General features: G+C 46.5%; 1 protein-coding gene across 1 annotated transcript in view; it reads right to left on the bottom strand.

Annotated features, from left to right (window-relative positions):
* Positions 1-21382, bottom strand: part of GRXCR1 (glutaredoxin and cysteine rich domain containing 1) — a 180388-nt gene that overhangs the window by 41867 nt on the left and 117139 nt on the right. Inside the window, exon 3 of the mRNA XM_063950661.1 lies at positions 3925-4164. Coding sequence (XP_063806731.1) covers positions 3925-4164 — 240 coding nt within the window. The remainder of the gene's footprint in view (positions 1-3924; positions 4165-21382) is intronic.

Genomic DNA, 21382 nt, shown 5'->3' on the forward strand with positions numbered 1-21382 from the left:
ACTAGGGCTTAGTACACCAAATTATTGCTCCCCCTCCCCTTTGCTACGACCCCCTGGTACTGCTGAGGTACTCTGGAGTCCATGTGGAGGAGCTGCTTTCCTGTCAGGCTGCCTGTGTAAGCTGCAAAAGGGAAATGGCGCTGGTGAGCCGCTGGGTCCGCTCATAGTGAAGGCCCCGCTCCCGTAATGGCGCTCGGTCTTCCCGCTTTTTATACTGGCTGAGGTGCATAATAAGGGTTACAGTGTGTTAAAACCCCTGTAATATGTGCCAGTTGTGGGTAATGGTAGTGGCTCCAGCCGCGCCTCACAGCGGTCACACAGTGCATCTGAAGCCTGGAGCACAGTGTGCATGCAGTGATGCGCTCCTACGCTGATGCCGCCATTACCGCCGGTGACCCACTAACCGGGACGCCGGCCACCTACTCACCACTCTTCAGTCTTCTGGCTCTGTTAGGGGTGGCGGCGTGCTGCAGGTCTGTACGCTCGCTGTGGTGGGGTTTGCGAATAGGACCCTCAGGAGGTCAGTGTCCTGTCAGCGTGGAACGGGACCATTAACCCTAGGGAGGTTGGGCCATTCCTCCCCCCTAAGTCCCACAAAGCGGCAGTCTGGTGCCATCCAGACCTGCCTGAAAACAATAAAATAGAAAATAAATTCAGCTTCCCAAGCGTGACCGGCTCCTCAGGGCACATTTTCTAAACTCTGGTAGGAGGGGCATAGAGGGAGGAGCCAGTGCACACTATTGATTTCTTAAAGTTCCCAAGGCTCCTAGTGGACCCGTCTATACCCCATGGTACTAATGTGGACCCCAGTATCCTCTAGGGCACAAGAGAAAGTTGATTGAGTGGTAAATCACAAAAAGAAGACTGGCATGTAAGACAAACAGTAATACAGTTCACACCAAGGTCATCCAACTTGCAAAAGACAAGTTCTTAGAATCACGAAGAAGAAGAATTTGAATCAGGATGAGAAACAATTGGAATAATGTATCACAAAATTAACATAAAATCGTTGGAATCATGAAATAATATCAGACACTGCATTCCATTCTACAATGTGATCATTAGAAGAATAATGACAATACATTTCAGTAACGCTAAATATTGACTTTCTATCTTTCCCTAACCAAGGTAACAAGTATATTCACTGGCAATGTTCATTGTAGCTCTTGTTAAAGTTTGTTGTGCCACAGCATGTCAATGGGGGAGATGGGCACACAATAGTTGAGGGGATCCTGGAATTGGAAATGTCAATACAAGTCAGTACCTTATTTCAAATAGGATGTACCTAGGGAAGGAAAAGCAATGTCACTTGACCACGGCACTTATGTCACAATAAAGTGGCTTTTGTATGGAACAATCTCAGACTCTTTAGTTGCAGGGCTTGATCAACACTTGCATAATTAGGTCAGTCCTTCCAGCAATAACTATGTCTGTGTTGCACAAACTCAGCCCTTTAGCATATATATGTCTCTTACCCTTGCACTTAAACTCTGCTCTGAAGCACAAACATTTCCCTTGAACTTGTCATAGGGGGTCATTTCCGAACTGATCGCACGCTGCTGTTTTTCGCAGTGCAGCGATCAGGTCACTACTGCGCATGCATATGCACCACAATGCGCAGGCACGTCGTACGGGTACAAAGAGGATCGTTGCTATGGATGTGCAATGGATTTAACGAAGAATCCATTCGCACAGCCGATTGCAAGGAGATTGACAGAAAGAAGGCGTTTATGGGTGTCAACTGTTTTCTGGGAGTGTTTGGGAAAACGCAGGCGTGTCCAAGCGTTGCAGGGCGGGTGTCTGACGTCAATTCCGGGACCAGACAGGTTGAATTGATTGCAAGGGCTGAGTAAGTTTAGATCTACTCAGAAACTGCACAAAATGTTTTTGCAGAGCTTGGCTACACAGGCGTTCGCACACTTGCAAAGCAAAAATATACTCCCCTATAGGCGGTGACTATTTGATTGCAGCACTGCAAAAAGTAGCTAGAGAGCGATCAACTCGGAATGACCCCCTTAGTTTGTACAAAATGACGCTGCGGGCTGCACCTTTCTTAATCACTGGCTAGTTTGTAACACAGGTGGTGGAAGCTGTACTCACTCTGACCCAGAGAACGGAATTTCAAGCTGGCTGTTCCCACTGTAATGGCTCCTCACTCTCTCCTTCAAGATGGCCGCGGCATATGCGCCTATCACCAGCCTTTGTGGTGTCCGGTCCTCCGGCTGCGGCATCTCAACACCTGCTCACCAGCAACACTCCCCGGCAACACTCTACTGCTTTTCTTAACAGCGCTGCTCTCACTGCCCAGTGTCGTGTCTCTCTCTCCAGCTTACAGCTCCTGCTCTGCTCCCGTTCCTCCATCTGCCAGCACACACCATGCTTTCCACCTTCTTCTTCCCAGCACTCTCCGCTTCTCCCAGCAGCCTCTCGCCAATCCACTTTCTCTCCGAAACCACATGACCAGCCCCAGTGCTGTGCAGTAAACGCCTTCCCGCCCCAGCACTTCTCCTGCTGCTGCGGAGCTCTAACAAAGATTTCTTAAAGGGGCACACATACACAGTACCGGGGTGCCACAACTGTGTCTGGCAGCTCTCTGGCACCTCAGCCTCAGGCAGGAAGTGAAAGTAAACACACTTCCTGTATAGGCTGAGCAAAGGCCAGAGGTTGTGGGTGGCACGCGACTGCTTTATAGTGAACCGGGAGTCTTCTGCAGTATATGGGAGGGTAGGCAACTATGATGTGATCTGCTGATTTAAAGTTTGCTAACGTAGCCCCAGAAAAATATCACAGTACTCACTACTTGCTCACATGACACCTTTACTTTTTACTTAGTAAACTTTTCAGAATTGCCATATTTACCATTTCATTGAAAATAAACTTAAAGATAGAAAGTGACACAGAGGTGGTATAGAGGAGGCATAGAAGTATAATTAGAGGAACGGAGCAAGAAACTAAAAATATCACAAAAAAAGCAAGAGAAGCTTCTGCAGGGGTGGTTTAAGAGAGGAGGAGGACCGTGTGTAGGCAGGGTTAGACTGGACCACAGGGGTACCAGGGAAACCACCGGTAGGCCCCACTGCCTGAGGACCCACTCCTTCCTCTAGGGATCAGGTTCCAGACTGTGTACTTGTATTATACATGGTAGATATGTTGCATTACACTGCACTAAACTATTGTATATTTCAAGCCTCTGTGGAGGCTGGCCACACCCCCAAGTATGGGCCCCTATTACTGCATTCCCCCGGTGGGCCCTTCATGCCCCAGTCCGACACTGTGTGTAGGTTCCGCACAGGTCCCCTCTTCTATGCAGCACAGTAGACTCTGCCATTGTTCCAGCGTCTACTGTTCATTTGCAGGTCTTTGGAAAGATAGTGCTCCAACCACCTTCATGGTGAATATCTACTGTGCATGCGGCAAATCTTCGTGAAAATGTCTGGCATATCACTTTTTTGCAGGACTCTGGAAAGGTGAATATACTGTAACAATATGGATGTAGGGTGTGCAATGTGGTACCCCTGGACCCAGGAGCTAGTGTGCACCACACACCAGGCACCCATTATAGAAACACCAATGCTATTCTATTTATGGGGTATATAGATTATAGTCATAATTCGATAACTTCAGTTGCACAATATAAACGCAATTAAATACCGTACATCAATCTACTCAAGCCCCGTCCCTATCTGCACATACCACACACATTTATAGTGAGGCCACACCCATTACCTGACAGCCTAAATAATTTTGGTCTCTGAAATATGGGACAGTCCTACAAACTGCTGTCACTGTAAGGAGGTATGCATATTCTCTATGTACTACAGGTCAAACTGTAGGTTATGAGTTAAAGCTACCACAAGTATCCTGAACAAGTAATTTAAATACTGCACCATACAACTCTAGAATAATAATGACAAATTTACTCACCCCAAGATAATGGCCATCGATGAATACAACAGGTAGTGATTGGATTTCAGACACCCTGCGACATCTATCATCAAGCTCTTTCCCATAGTCACTATTCAGGGCAATATTTTTCTCCTCAAATTTTACTCTGTGATTCTGGAATATTTTCCTCACCATTTCACACCTCTCAAACGTGTTTCTTACCACACGTAGACTCGTGGTGTAAATCACTATACGACCATATTCCAGGGTGGTAGAGGACTGAAAAGAAAAAAACAAACAAGTTCAATATTGCATAATACATATTATACATTGTATATGTGTTAAAATATTATGTAAAACGTTATTCGATTAAAAATGGGTTATTGTAGATTAGGCAAAGGAGGAGAAGGCAAAATAAATTAAAGCAAATGTTTGACCAAAAACCAAGACTTGCAAATACTTTGTTTCTATTTTGTGACAAATACTGTATTTGTATTTCTGAGCAAGTCAGCATCACAAAACTGAAGCAATTCTAGATATCAATCTGATCATTTAATGATTATTATTTTGAAAAGCACCAAATATCAATTTTGGCAGAAGAACAGAGACATATTCAGTGCATGTATTAATCAGGGCACGTGCCTGGTATTAATGTAGGGCAGTTGTAGGGTCATTTCATTTTAATCACACAGGTACTGTACATTGGGCCTAATTCAAGATTGATTGCAAAAGCAAACTCTTCCTCTAATGGGCAAAACCATGTGAACTGCAGGTGGGGCAGCTGTAACATGTGCAGACAGAGTTAGATTTGGATGGGTTATTTTGTTTCCGTGCAGGGTAAATACTGGCTGCTTTATTTTTACACTGCAATTTAGATTTCAGTTTGGACACACCCCACCCAAATCTAACTCTCTCTGTATGTTATGTCTGCCACCCCCACCCCCCCACGCCCCGCCCCCACCCCTCCCGCTTTTGCAATTAACCTTGAATTAGGTCCATTACACACATTTCAGTAAGATTCAGCGTGACCTTTCTGGATAGGTATTTTCTGCAAAAGCAGGGGGTGGTAACGGAGTGGCAGCAAAAATGCACGTGTCATGGCTGTTTTCTGTGCGTGTATCTGACATGAGTTTTTATAGTATTAAATATAAAATATTTTCTCTGACGTCCTAGTGGATGCTGGGACTCCGTCAGGACCATGGGGAATAGCGGCTCCGCAGGAGACAGGGCACAAAATTTAAAAGTTTGACCACTAGGTGGTGTGTACTGGCTCCTCCCCCTATGACCCTCCTCCAAGCCTCAGTTAGGTTTTTGTGCCCGTCCGAGCAGGGTGCAATCTAGGTGGCTCTCCTAAAGAGCTGCTTAGAAAAAGTTTGTTAGGTTTTTTATTTTCAGTGAGTCCTGCTGGCAACAGGCTCACTGCAATGAGGGACTTAGGGGAGAAGAAGTGAACTCACCTGCGTGCAGGATGGATTTGCTTCTTAGGCTACTGGACACTAGCTCCAGAGGGACGATCACAGGTACAGCCTGGATGGGTCACCGGAGCCGCGCCGCCGACCCCCTTGCAGATGCCGAATAGAGAAGAGGTCCAGAAACCGGCGGCAGAAGACGTCTCAGTCTTCATGAGGTAGCGCACAGCACTGCAGCTGTGCGCCATTGCTCTCCGCACACTTCACACCAGCGGTCACTGAGGGTGCAGGGCGCTGGGGGGGGCGCCCTGGGCAGCAATGTAATATACCTATTCTGGCTAAAATATATCACATATAGCCCCTGGGGCTATATGGATGTATTTAACCCCTGCCAGGTTCCAAAAAAACCGGGAGAAGAAGCCCGCCGAAAAGGGGGCCGGGCCTATTCTCCTCAGCACACAGCGCCATTTTCCTGCCCAGCTCCGCTGCGAGGAAGGCTCCCAGAACTCTCCCCTGCACTGCACTACAGAAACAGGGTAAAAACAGAGAGGGGGGGCACTTATTGGCGATATTTATAATATTTGAGCTGCTATAAAGGGAACACACTTATTAAGGTTGTCCCTATATATATATTTATAGCGCTTGGGTGTGTGCTGGCAAACTCTCCCTCTGTCTCCCCAAAGGGCTAGTGGGGTCCTGTCTTCTATCAGAGCATTCCCTGTGTGTCTGCTGTGTGTCGGTACGTGTGTGTCGACATGTATGAGGACGATGTTGGCGTGGAGGCGGAGCAATTGCCTGTAATGGTGATGTCACCCCCTAGGGAGTCGACACCAGAATGGATGGCTTTGTTTATGGAATTACGGGATAGTGTCAGCACGCTACAAAAGTCGGTTGACGACATGAGACAGCCGGCAAACCAGTTAGTACCTGTCCAGGCGTCTCAGACACCGTCAGGGGCTGTAAAACGCCCTTTACCTCAGTCGGTCGACACAGACCCAGACACTGACACTGAATCCAGTGTCGACGGTGAAGAAACAAACGTATTTTCCAGTAGGGCCACACGTTATATGATCACGGCAATGAAGGAGGCTTTGCATATCTCTGATACTGCAAGTACCACAAAAAGGGGTATTATGTGGGGTGTGAAAAAACTACCGATAGTTTTTCCTGAATCAGAGGAACTGAATGAAGTGTGTGATGAAGCGTGGGTTACCCCAGATAGAAAACTGCTAATTTCAAAGAAGTTATTGGCATTATACCCTTTCCCGCCAGAGGTTAGGGCGCGCTGGGAAACACCTCCTAGGGTGGATAAGGCGCTCACACGCTTATCAAAGCAAGTGGCGTTACCGTCTCCTGATACTGCCGCCCTCAAGGATCCAGCTGATAGGAGGCTGGAGAATACATTAAAAAGTATATACACACATACGGGTGTTATACTGAGACCAGCAATCGCCTCAGCCTGGATGTGCAGTGCTGGCGTGGCTTGGTCGGAGTCACTGTCTGAAAATATTGATACCCTGGATAGGGACAGTATTTTACTGACTATAGAGCAGTTAAAGGATGCATTTCTTTATATGCGAGATGCACAGAGAGATATTTGCACTCTGGCATCAAGAGTAAGTGCGATGTCCATATCTGCCAGAAGAAGTTTATGGACGCGCCAGTGGTCAGGTGATGCGGATTCCAAACGACATATGGAAGTATTGCCGTATAAGGGGGAGGAATTATTTGGGGTCGGTCTATCGGATCTGGTGGCCACGGCAACGGCCGGAAAATCCACCTTTTTACCCCAGGTCACCTCCCAGCAGAAAAAGCCGCAGGCTTTTCAGCCGCAGTCCTTTCGTTCCTAAAAGAACAAACGAGCAAAAGGACATTCCTATTTGCCCCGAGGCAAAGGAAAGGGTAAGAGACTGCAACAAGCAGCTCCTTCCCAGGAGCAGAAGCCCTCCCCGGCTTCTACAAAGGCGTCAGCATGACGCTGGGACCTTACAAGCAGACTCAGGGGCGGTGGGGGGTCGCCTCAAACATTTCAGCGCACAGTGGGCTCACTCGCAGGTGGACCCCTGGATCCTGCAGGTAGTATCTCAGGGTTACAGGTTGGAATTCGAGAAGTCCCCTCCTCGCCGTTTCCTAAAGTCTGCTTTGCCAACGTCTCCCTCCGACAGGGCGACGGTATTGGAGGCCATTCACAAGCTGTATTCTCAGCAGGTGATAGTCAAGGTACCCCTCCTACAACAGGGACAGGGGTATTACTCCACGCTATTTGTGGTACCGAAGCCGGACGGCTCGGTAAGACCGATTCTAAATCTAAAATCTCTGAACCTGTACCTACAAAAATTCAAGTTCAAGATGGAGTCACTCAGAGCAGTGATAGCGAATCTGGAAGAAGGGGATTTTATGGTGTCCTTGGACATCAAGGATGCTTACCTTCATGTTCCAATTTGTCCTTCACACCAAGGGTACCTCAGGTTCGTGGTCCAAAACTGTCATTATCAGTTTCAGACGCTGCCGTTTGGATTGTCCACGGCACCCCGGGTCTTTACCAAGGTAATGGCCGAAATGATGATCCTTCTTCGAAGAGAAGGCGTCTTAATTATCCCTTACTTGGACGATCTCCTGATAAGGGCAAGATCCAGAGAACAGCTGGAGGTCGGAGTAGCACTAACCCAAGTAGTGCTCCAACAACACGGGTGGATTCTGAATTTTCCAAAATCCCAACTGATCCCGACGACACGTCTGTTGTTCCTAGGGATGATTCTGGACACTGTTCAGAAAAAGGTATTTCTTCCGGAGGAGAAAGCCAGGGAGTTATACGATCTAGTCAGGAACCTCCTAAAACCAGGAAAAGTATCTGTGCATCAATGCACAAGAGTCCTGGGAAAAATGGTAGCTTCTTACGAAGCGATTCCATTCGGCAGATTCCATACACGAACTTTTCAGTGGGATCTGCTGGACAAATGGTCCGGATCGCATCTGCAGATGCATCAGCGGATAAAATTGTCCACAAGGACAAGAGTGTCTCTGCTATGGTGGTTGCAGAGTGCTCATCTGTTAGAGGGCCGCAGATTTGGCATACAGAACTGGGTCCTAGTGACCACGGATGCCAGCCTGAGAGGCTGGGGAGCGGTCACACAGGGAAGAAACTTCCAGGGCGTGTGGTCAAGCCTGGAGACGTCTCTTCACATAAGGACAGGTATTGCGCCAGGTCAAGAGACCCTCAGGCAATAGCTGTAGACCAGGGGTCTTCAACCTTTAAGACAGTGTGGGCCACATAAAAAAATGAAACGAAGCCGAGGGCCACTAAGCTATACTGCGGTATTTAGAATCTAAATTTTAATTTATGATTGTAATGAGACCTTTTCTAGACTCATAAGACCATAAAAAAGACTTCAAAAGATAATTATTGTAATTTAATGAATGAAACATGGTCTACTTTACCTTTGTTATTATAATAAGTTCATATCAGTGGGAAACTTGGCATTGTTTTTGCTTGGCCAGCTTGTCGATGTTGGCATCAATGTTAGAAGTCACTATGCGCAGAGTATTCTCAAGATGTTGGTCTGTAAGCACTGAACTGGACTCATACGGCAGTATCACTGGACTGGTGGGTATAATGTGGGCATGCTTTCACAATATTGCTGCTGTCTGTCTGTGATGGGGGGAGGGAGGGTATGATAGCGCCTATGTCAAGACATAGGTGCTATCATACCCTCCCTCCTCCCCATCACAGACAGACAGCAGCATTGTCAAAGCATGCTCCCTGCCATCTCTGCTCTTAATACTTAATACACCCCCTGCTGGGTCCCCCGCCACGCCCCCTGCCCTCAATACTAATTTATTCACTGCCATGCTCAGGCTGCCGCACCCCCGTCCCCGCCGCTCCCGCACGCCGGGTTCCTGCACTGCCCCCTGCCCTCAACACTTATACACTTTTATTCTCCTGCCGCAGCCCCCCCCCCCCCCCCGCGCCGGGTCCCCGCCGCACACAGCCATGCTCAGGCTGCATACATGCTGCCGCACCCCCTCCGCTCCCGCCCGCCGGGTTCCCGCACTGCCCCCTGCTCTCAATGGTAACTTGCCGCACCCCCCCCAGCCGGGTCCCCGCCGCTCTCACCCACCTATTCAACACTGCAGGCGGAGGGAGACACAGGGAGGGAGACACAGTAAGGGTGACCAGACCACTGACCAGCCTAAGAGGAGCTACTCCCCTTCTTCACAGGCAACCAGTGACAGTGCGGGGGAGTCACATGACTCCGGGAAAGGGGAAAAAAAATTTATTTTTTTTTTGTGTTCATATGTGCGCTGCGGGCGGGCGCGTCGGCGGGCCATGGAAACCATAGCAGCGGGCCACCTGTGGCCCGCGGGCCACGGGTTGAAGACCCCTGCTGTAGACGCTCTGGTAACACCATGGATGTACCAGTCAGTGTATGTGTTTCCTCCTCTGCCTCTCATACCAAAAGTACTGAGAATTATACGGCAAAGGGGAGTAAGAACGATACTCGTGGCTCCGGATTGGCCAAGAAGAACTTGGTACCCGGAACTTCAGGAGATGCTCACGGAAGATCCGTGGCATCTACCTCTAAGACGGGACCTGCTTCAGCAGGGACCGTGTCTATTCCAAGACTTACCGCGGCTGCGTTTGACGGCATGGCGGTTGAACGCCGAATCCTAAGGGAAAAAGGCATTCCGGAAGAGGTCATCCCTACCCTGGTAAAAGCCAGGAAGGAGGTGACTGCACAACATTATCACCGCATTTGGAGAAAATATGTTGCGTGGTGTGAGGCCAGGAAGGCCCTGACGGAGGAATTTCAACTGGGTCGATTCCTACATTTCCTGCAAACAGGATTGTCTATGGGCCTCAAATTAGGGTCCATTAAGGTTCAAATTTCGGCCCTGTCGATTTTCTTCCAGAAAGAATTGGCTTCAGTTCCTGAAGTCCAGACTTTTGTAAAAGGAGTACTACATATACAGCCCCCGGTTGTGCCCCCAGTGGCACCGTGGGATCTTAATGTAGTTTTGGATTTTCTCAAATCCCATTGGTTTGAGCCACTCAAATCGGTGGATTTGAAATATCTTACATGGAAAGTAACCATGCTACTGGCCCTGGCTTCAGCCAGGAGAGTGTCAGAATTGGCGGCTTTATCGTATAAAAGCCCATATCTGATTTTCCATTCGGACAGGGCAGAACTGCGGACGCGTCCTCACTTTCTGCCTAAGGTGGTTTCAGCGTTTCACCTGAACCAGCCTATTGTGGTGCCTGTGGCTACTAGCGATTTGGAGGATTCCAAGTTGCTGGACGTTGTCAGAGCATTGAAAATATATATTTCAAGGACGGCTGGAGTCAGAAAATCTGACTCGCTGTTTATACTGTATGCACCCAACAAGCTGGGTGCTCCTGCTTCTAAGCAGACGATTGCTCGTTGGATTTGTAGCACAATTCCACTTGCACATTCTGTGGCAGGCCTGCCACAGCCTAAATCTGTCAAGGCCCATTCCACAAGGAAGGTGGGCTCATCTTGGGCGGCTGCCCGAGAGGTCTCGGCATTACAACTCTGCCGAGCAGCTACGTGGTCAGGGGAGAACACGTTTGTAAAATTCTACAAATTTGATACCCTGGCTAAGGAGGACCTGGAGTTCTCTCATTCGGTGCTGCAGAGTCATCCGCACTCTCCCGCCCGTTTGGGAGCTTTGGTATAATCCCCATGGTCCTGACGGAGTCCCAGCATCCACTAGGACGTCAGAGAAAATAAGATTTTACTTACCGATAAATCTATTTCTCGTAGTCCGTAGTGGATGCTGGGCGCCCATCCCAAGTGCGGATTGTCTGCAATACTTGTACATAGTTATTGTTACAAAAAAATCGGGTTGTTATTGTTGTGAGCCGTCTGTTCAGAGGCTCCTACGTTTGTCATACTGTTAACTGGGTTCAGATCACAAGTTGTACGGTGTGATTGGTGTGGCTGGTATGAGTCTTACCCGGGATTCAAAATCCTTCCTTATTGTGTACGCTCGTCCGGGCACAGTATCCTAACTGAGGCTTGGAGGAGGGTCATAGGGGGAGGAGCCAGTACACACCACCTAGTGGTCAAACTTTTAAATTTTGTGCCCTGTCTCCTGCGGAGCCGCTATTCCCCATGGTCCTGACGGAGTCCCAGCATCCACTACGGACTACGAGAAATAGATTTATCGGTAAGTAAAATCTTATTTTTACTTACACATAAGGCTATTAACCAAACTGCACCAACATACATCTCTTCACTCATCTCAAAATATCTCCCTACCCGACCTCGCCGCTCTGCACAAGATCTGCGTCTCTCATCCACACACATTACTTGTTCACACTCAAAATTACTGGACTTTATCCGGGCTTCACCCACTCTGTGGAATGCCCTCCCATGCACAATAAGACTCACCTCTAGTCCTCAAACCTTTAAACGTTCCCTGAAAACTCACCTTTTCAGACAAGCCTATCAAATTCCAGACACACCCACATAACCACTGCCTGAGGAAGGGATTGCCCGAAACGCGTTGCAGCAGGAGAGTGGAGTGTTTCGTTACTAGCTTTGGGGAGAAGGTGAATCAGACGGGAGTGTGACGTGGACGAGGGAACAAGGTTCCGGAGCCCGGTATCCCACATTTACATCCGTTGTGCCCGTTTTACACTACTTTCTGGTAATCCTCCACCCATACCAAAACCCGGCATTGGGTTATTTTTATAATAGAAAGAACACATTGATTGCATGTATGTTACTCATACTTTTAAAAAAAAAATGAATTGATGTTACATGAGACATTATTAGAACCTTTTAAATATTAAACATCCCTATACAAATATACTACACTATATGCCATTTCTTGTTTCCTTTACATATGGAACCTGCTTGAAAACTGTACGCATTGGTGAAGTATTAAGGGAAGTATCCTACATTCCCGCTGCTAAAGGGAATTTTATTGGTTTTTCACTATTGGAATCACTGAGAGGATTATTATTATTTTCACATTCAGAATATTGCTCATTAGCGCACCCTATTATACCTACAATTGCATGTTCACAGTACACCCAGGTATAGGGGAATACCGTTGGTTCAAAAGGGGTGCTGCTTGAATAGAGCCTATCTGGCGCCACATTAGCTCTATAGGTCTATCCATACTACGACACCCACATAACCTTCAGTGCTTCCCTATCTAATTACATCCTCTCTGTACAGCACACATAACATCACATATCTTGTCTTTCTTTACTCTCACACCCTCCTGACACTTGGCCAACGTTGCTGGGTGATCATGTCATAACACTCATTAAGAACCTAGCAATCTGGTGGACCATTATGCAATAGGTAGCATCTATCCTTGTGTATCTATGCCTATTTCCCTATAGATTGTAAGCTTGCGAGCAGGGCCTTCCCACCTCTATGTCTGTCTGTTTTTACCCTGTTTTGTTCTATTACTGTTGTTCCCCAGTTTTGTTCTATTACTGTTGTTCTAATTGTAAAGCACAACAGAATATGCTGCGCTATATAAGAAACTGTTATTAAATAATAAATAATGAGTTGCAATCATGTACGCAGAGAAACATGGCACCTGCGTCATTACAGTCTGCGCAGCTGTGAGGAACCGAGGTCTGTGACAATTAACAGAGCTATGCCTCATTTCCCATGTCAAATATGTACTTTTTATACCCATATACATATACAGTACATCCAATTTGTCTGTTTGTTCATTCTCCATAACATGTCCATTGCTGCTCACCCAATACTGTGTTTAAATCAACCTAAATATTGTTACTATATGCAATTGTGTAATATGTCTGTTACCTTTTAGATAATGTATTTGCGTTAGACCTAGATTCCTATTGTTTTTATACACCACAGTGGACCCTCAGAGGGTGAGTCATATGAGGTACCATTGTCCATGTTTGTTTACTCCCTATTGTCCAAAAGTGAGCTGACCAGACAGGGTGGCTCTCTGACTGATGTAAACACCTTGATTAGAATATTTATTGTATTCCAATGCTGTAAGATCCTAAGACACAGAGGTCACACACACCCCAGCAATATGAAGCTTCTGGAGGTATAAGTAGAGCTACCCAGAGAGCTGAAGAGAGATTCTTTGATCCCAGGTTAAGAAGTAATGTTCTGCCAGGGATCTGCTTGGGGACCCATTATATTGGATTTATCTGGGACTCTGTATTGCTAGAAGAGACTCTCTGCTCCCAGACTAAGAAGTAATGTTCTGTCAGGAGATTGTGGTGGGAATTGTCATGTGGAATTGGATTACAGAAGTGTGCATGACCGCCAGCACCCTGTTAAAAGTCAGCCCAGCACAGAACAAGCCACCCACCAATGCGTTCACAATTCTGCGAATGCAGCCACAGAATTGGGAATGCATTGCAAAATTCAAGCACCATCAACAGTTGCGGTTGACCCAGGGCTACTCAAAATAATGAGAATGCAGTCACACCGGGCGCCATGTTTTAAGTCACAGCAATGGGAGCTGACATCAGATGCATGCACCAAAAACTGCCATGACATGCCTGCATTTTCTCAACCACTCCCCGTGAACGCCATGAGTACTCCTAAAAACGCCCACCGCACATAAATCAACCCACATCCCGGAAAGATGTTATCTCAGAAGAATTGCAAATCATGGATCACACACGTGCAATGTGTTTGCAGTGCATGCACAGATGCCCAATAATCGGCCTACAGTATCTGCGATTTTGCAAATTTGCAGCTGAACCTGAATAAGGCCCTAGGTTATCTACACTATGTAAGATCACTTTAGAGAGACTATCACCCACTTACTGTACTGTACAGTATGTCAATTCTATAATACTTTGGTAGGTAAATTAGAACTGGCTAAATTATACCACCTCCCCTATTTAGTCTGTCAAAGTCAGAAAAATATCCCTATACACGCTGCCATATTTGCACCTCACGCTGGTCCGCGCTGCGCATGCGTGCGCTTTCCCGTGATAGCGCATACCCGCTGATGCGTGCACCCGCTCGCATCGGTATGCGTATTTACGGTAAAGAGTATGTAGTCGTAGCGTGCGACCCAATCGTTACATATTTTCACAATTAATGTAGTTTGTAGACCATGGTCCCTTTGATAGATTCTGAAAGTTTGGTTAATATGGAATGTCCCTGAACGGAGGAATCCCTCTTTGTATTGTGCTAAGGGTCTAACAGGAATCATACAGCAGTGTTTGGTACCCATCGGAAGAGTATTTAAATAGCAATATTCCGGTGTTGGTTTGGAGCGTATTAATCGCTCGTGCGGATAGTTATGGACATAAGAAGTTTATGTCCATTTCTATTATTTACTCATACTCAGGTATGCGGTGGGAAACCTAGTTTCCCACCCACCTGAGCTGTTTGAAATCGTCACAGCCCACCTGTATGAATCACCCTATGACCTTTTGTTATAGTGCGAAGCCGAATTCCTGCGTCCAATGGACAATGAGGTTGTAGGGACCATTAGATTGCATTGTGTGAGTAGCATAAAAGACGGGCCTGTGGCATCCAGCTTGCACTTCTCATCAAACGGTTCTCATTGCTGATAATCGGGAAGCTGGATGTCCAGAGGCGCATGCGATCATACCCTTTGTGCGTAAGTTTTTCTCCGTAATCATATTGTCTTACTGTGAGCCAATCTCTCTCTCTCTCTCCATTTCTCTCTCTCTCTCTCTCTCCCTTCTCTTTCTCTCGTATCTCCCATTGACTAATATTGTATTGTATTAGATCAGCATAGTATTGTATTGTATTTCTTGTATAGTTATTCGGTTAGGAAGTCTCTGTTATATTGTAGTGTATCATTTGTACTGTGATTCTTTTTGCAAGTATAATAGTTATAATACAGATAATAGGCTTTGGACCCTAAACCAGTATCTGTGTATTTCCTATAGTTTTAAGTGTTCACTTGAGCGTCGGTGACGCTCAAGCAGCTTTGTAGTTAGTCAGGTTACACAAGGTTGCACTTACACCCTGTATTCACATTAAGGTATTCTGTGTATTTCATTGATAAAAGGCTTAGACATAAAGGTATAGCGTTGTGAGCGTCTGCGCCGCTGGTGATCTCCTCGTGGTCTCGAGCGTCCGCTACGCCATAGCGAATCATTACTCTAGTCATCACCAATAACTTGTTGTCCTGTGATCACTGGGCCGTGAGCGAACGTGACGCTTGAGCGTCTCGCCTACGGCTAAGCGATCGTTACGCAACTAGCGTACCCTTACGGTACTTCTTAAGTAAACAGCGTACTGTGTTCTTAGACTTCATTAAGGGTTGTTTATACGACAAAGGAATTTAACATTGTCAAGTCAATCATGCCATAAAAGTTTGGTAAGGACATGGTCATCTTGCATCTGTGATCAGCATATGTGGGGCATGTAGGTAACATTTGTGGGGTGTCTATCACCAAAACTGCCTCAATCCATTATCTTCCATTACAAATCAGCACACAGAGAGACGTGAAGCAGGACATGCCTGCTGTTTGGGCAAAGTTGTGGCAGTCACCAAAATCGGGATTGTCCTAGCAGAATCAGGACAGTTGATGAATTATTATGCGCACTCCTACTGGTTTTTGCAGCTTTCAATGCCTGCTGCTGTTAGTGTCCAAAGACCCGCTGTTGATCAGCTGAATTGTGAAATATTGATTGAAAAAGATTACTATCCTCCTGACAGTCGTCAAAATACTGACACCGGAATCCCGACAGGGTCAGGAGACTGATGCCGGAATCTCGACTGCTGGAATCCGGAGCATAAGTATATTAGGCAGTTTTGGGTAAGGGCCGGGAGGGAGGGGGGTGTTAGGCTTAGGCACCACTGGGGAGAGCTTAGGTTTAGTCGCTAAGGGGGGAGGGTTAGGGTTAGACTGTGGTGGAGAAAGAGGTTAGATTTAGGCAACACCGGGGGGAGGTTAGGGTCAGGCACTAAGGGGGAAGGTTAGGGTTAGGCTGCAGAAAGGGAGAGTTAGGGATAGGTGGTAGGGGAAAGGAGGGAATACTCTTACCTCCCCCCAGTCGGGATTTACACTATTGAGATGCATCAGTATTCTGACCGCCAGCATCCCATGAGCCGGAATATCATACTGAGGGGCAGATGTATTAAGCCTGAAGAAGTGATAAAGCAGTGATAAATGCAAGGTGATACGGCATCAGCCAATCAGCTCCAATATGTAAATGAACAGTTAGAAATTGATTGGCTGATGCGTTATCACCTTCCACTTATCACTGCTTTATCACTTCTCCAGGCTTTATACATCTGCCCCTCTATCCGTAAATATACCCCTAAGATTGCTTTATTGCACACTTCTAATTTTGTATTAAAACAGGAGGGTGGTTACATGAGAGTTCAACATTAAGTTTTAAAAGTTGTATCTACAAATACAGTAGCACCTGCACAGTATGCTAAAGTGTACACAATGCATCCAGCTTTGTATTATTAGTATATGCACAGGGTTTACGTCAAGCATACATACACCAAGATATACTTATCCACAGAACCATTTCATAAGTACAAGAAAGGTTTTTTAACATTTGTTTTTCAACATGCTTGCTATTGAATTTGATTTGTATGCAAATCACTCTCTAATACAGCAGATATGTTCCTTATCGCATACATAGGAAAGAAGCAAACAAAATATTTAAATATTTATGGTCTATTATGCCTAGCAAATGAAGGAAACACCTATCAACTTCATAGGTGAATTTGCAATCAGAAGCAGCCAGCTAGTAATGGCGACCATTCTCATCATCAGCATGTATTTGTACCAGCCCGTGTGCATCCTGCGTCTCTCTGCAGGAGCTAGTTGTACAGTAATAGGGTGCGATTTTTTAGGTGTCTAAAAAAAATCACACCAAATCGCACGTTTGTAACTTGTGATTTTTTTACAAAAAATTGCAAATGTATTAGGGTGCAAATTTTAAGGTTAAAACAGAATTTGCATGCGATTATTGGTGACTTTTAGTAAAGGAAACATGCAATTTTTAGTAATAAAAACATGCGGTTTTTAGGTCATGTTTTTATTACTTATTCAGAAGCATGCACAGATCAGTGTGATCCATGCATGCTATTTTCTGTAAAAGTAAAGAAAGTGTTAAAAATAAAAAATGACGTGCAGGTCCTCCCCAAAAGCATAACCAGCCTAGGACTCTTTGAGCCTGTCCTGGTTGCAAAAATACGGGGGGGGAAATTACTGGGGTTCCCCTGCATTTAAACAAGCAGCACGGGACTCTTGGACTAGTTCTGGTTCCAAAAATATGGGGGACAAGAGAAGTAGGGGTTCCCTGTATTTTTTAAACCCGCACCGGGCTCCACTAGCCGGGGGACACTGTTATATAGGTCCCTGCAGCCGCAGCATTACTCCCCCCAACTAGTCACCCATGGCCAGGGTTCCCTGGGGGAGTGGGGACCCCTAAAATAAAGAGATCCCCCCTCCAGGCACCCAAGGGCCAGGGATGAAGCCCGGGGCTGTCCCCTCCATCCGTGGGCTGTGGATGGAGGGCTGATAGCCGTGAAAGTGTTAAAATGAATATGATACGATACATTTATTGTCATTATCAAACAATGAAATTCGATTTGTACAACACACCAAACGATGATAAAAAAATATATAGGACATAGGTATTAAAGAGCACACAATAACACACATTAGAGAGATGACACATTACCCACAATGAGTGTTTAACATGCGCACGGCAGTTGGAAAGAAGCTGTTTCGTAGACGATTTATGCGTGCCTTCAATGATCTAAAACACTTGCCAGAGGGCAACTTAGTAAAAAGATAAGCTGACGGATGGCTAGAATCAGACAATATACTCCTAGCTCTATTTCTGAATCTTGCTGCAAAGAGATCTTCAACAGTCTGCAGCTGGACCCCGATAATTTTACCAGCTGAGCGACCAAGCGTTCTAACTCTCCTTGCTCACGGACGGTACAGTTTCCGTACCAGGCTATAATTCCATAGGTTAAAACACTCAATTGCGCATCTATAAAAATTCATTAACGTACAAAATGCCCACACTTGCAACCTTAGGACGGCAAAGAAAAAATAAGTGTTGGTTTATCTTTTGAACTATTGCCTGAGTATTAACCACCTACGATAAACTGGCAAAAACAGGGATACCTAAAAATATGAAGGACTGAACAGCCTCTATTTTTAACCCATTTATAGATACTGGGAGTAGTTAAAAATCACTACTATGCCTAAAATCCATCACCAATTCCTTGGTTTTGTCCACATTTAACAGAAGGTGATTATCCTCACTCCAGGCCACCAAATTCTCAATTTCCATACAAGATTTTTAACACTTTCTTTACTTTTACAGAAAGAAGCATTCACGGATCTCACTGATCTGTGCATGCTTCTGTCAAACTCGCCAACCAGAAGCTGCTCTATTTACTGTATTTGCGATTTATAGGTAATGTTTTAGGTGCTATTTTAAAAATCGCACCCTATTACATTGGCTGAGCTGTATGTTTGCAATGGCAAAACATCTGGATGCGATTTTTGCCTTTGCGATTTTTTAGACTGCTGGAAACATGCAAATTTGCTTGTTTCCGCACTCCGGGGGTAATTCCAAGTTGATCGCAGCAGGAAATTTTTTAGCAGTTGGGCAAAACCATGTGCACTGCAGGGGGAGGGGGGGGGGGGGGAGGGCAGATATAACATTTGCAGAGAGAGTTAGATTTGGGTGGGTTATTTTGTTTCTGTGCAGGGTGAATACTGGCTGCTTTATTTTTACACTGCAATTTAGATCACCACACCCAAATCTATCTGTCTCTGCACAAGCTATATCTGACCCCCTGCAGTGCCCATGGTTTTGCCCAACTGCTAACATAGTTCCTGCTGCGATCAGCTCAGAATTACCCCCTCCGTTACTTTTGCGATTTTCGGGAAACCTGTGAATTTTTGGGAAAAATCGCACGTTCCCAAAAATCGCACCCTATTACATCTAGCCCCAGGTTTACATTAATTCACCGAAATACAAACATATCCATACAGTACTTGGCCTCAGTGCCAGATTAAGGTCCATATGGGCCTGGAGCTGAAATTTAGGAAGGGCCTATTGTGTGCCTCGGCAGGAGATGTGTCAAGCGCTGCGGTGGTGTGACTAGTGATGTGGGGGTGTGATCAGTGTGGGTGTGGTCTAATTAGGGTGTGTGGCCTATGCCATGTGAGTGACACAATCAACACTTACTGACAGACACTACTTACTGACACACACACACACACACACAAAACACAATCACCACTTACTGACAGACAATATTTACTAACACACACACTCACAACACAAAACTTACCGTATCAGACACCACTTACTGATAGATATTACTGACTGACGCACAACACAGATAAACTTACTGACACAGACACTACTTACTGACACACACACAACACAATACTTACACCGCTCTCACATCACAATGCCGGGTACCACCCGAGAATTGGAAATGGGTCCATTCCTGGGTGGGACCTGGCATTTGACCCTACACACCACCAACCTGACCCGGCAATTTGCCGGTTCGGGTTGCCATCTGTGGGCGGAGATGGAGTTGGCACCAGGTGCGGAAGCAGCGCTGGGAGATGAGATCATCCCTATGCAGTGAACGGGTCCCGGGTTGCATCGACCTGGGTGACCCATTCACACTGCACCGGACCTGGTATTTAACCCGGGAATAACCCTTCTTTATTCCCGGGTTGAATTACCAGGTCAGGCAATCCAGAATTCGCCCATGACCCCTTTCACAACACACATCGGAACGTGTCGACCCAGCAATATACCCAGTCTACACCAGGTTATTTTTGCGATGTGAAAGGGGTATTACTGACACAGACACCCACCACTTACTGACAGACACTACTTACTGACACACACAGTACAAAACCTACTGACAGACACTACTTACTGACACACACAAAACTTACTGACACAGACACCATGCAAAATGTACTGACACAAACACTACTTACTGACACCAGTGGTGCACACAGTGCCTGCGCGCTGTGGGCGTGGTCACATGTCATTAAGGGATGTGACCATGTGACACTAGGTGGAGTGGTTATATATTATGTGAATCCATGGCACAGACACCGCCTGTCCCTGCGGACTACAGAGACAAGGACAGCAGGATGTGACACTTGTTATAGAATAAAAAATATATGTAAGCTGTGTAGCCAGCACTCATCCTGTTATAATGTGAATTTTTGCTCCAGTGCCCTCCTTCGGTTTTTCAAGCTGTGGACAGAGTACAATGAGGCTGCACTCCCGAGTCTTGCTGGTGCAGTAAGATTTATTTAGTAAGATTCTGGATCAATAAATCTTACTGCATCAGCAAAACTCGGGAGTGTCGCCTCATTGTACTTGTGAGGAGGGGTCCCGACCATTAGAGTTACTCACCGGGGTGTAGTATGAGCTGCCGGCGGCCAGCATATCGGCGCCGGGATCCAGACTGCCGGCTTCCCGACAGCAGGGCGAGCACAAATGAGCCCCTTGCGGGCTCACTGCGGGCACAGTGGCGCGCCTAAGCGCCACGCTATCCTCTCTCCAGGGTGTTCGTGGACCCCCAAGAGGGAGAAAATGTGTCGGTATGCCGGTTGTCGGGATTCCGGCGCCGGTATACTGTGCGCCAGGATCCCAACAACTGGTATACTGAATACCACCCACACACCGCTGGCCCGGCCCCCATCGTCACTTTTTCTCTGTCTGTCTGCCAGGTGCGGGAGGGTGATGACATCACCTTCATGCTCCCAGCAGTCCTTTTCCTGGAAAAGGAAGAAGGTGCTGGCGGCGCCTCCGAGTAAGATCTAGGAGCTTAGTGGTGGTGTTTTACAGTGTGGCGAGGGTATGGCGTACTGGCGGACACATTCTTAATGGTACGCCACACTTGCAGGACTGACTAACACACACACACAATGCAAAACATATTGACACACACGACACAACACAAAACTTAGACACACACACAATGCAAAACTTACTGACAGACACAATGCAAAACTTACTGACACTACTTACTGACGTGTGGTCTTCAGTATGCCGACTGACGGGATCCCGGCGCACAGTATACCGGTGCCGGGATCC

Source organism: Pseudophryne corroboree, chromosome 1, assembly GCF_028390025.1.
Source record: "Pseudophryne corroboree isolate aPseCor3 chromosome 1, aPseCor3.hap2, whole genome shotgun sequence".
Classification (NCBI taxonomy): Eukaryota; Metazoa; Chordata; class Amphibia; order Anura; family Myobatrachidae; genus Pseudophryne; species Pseudophryne corroboree.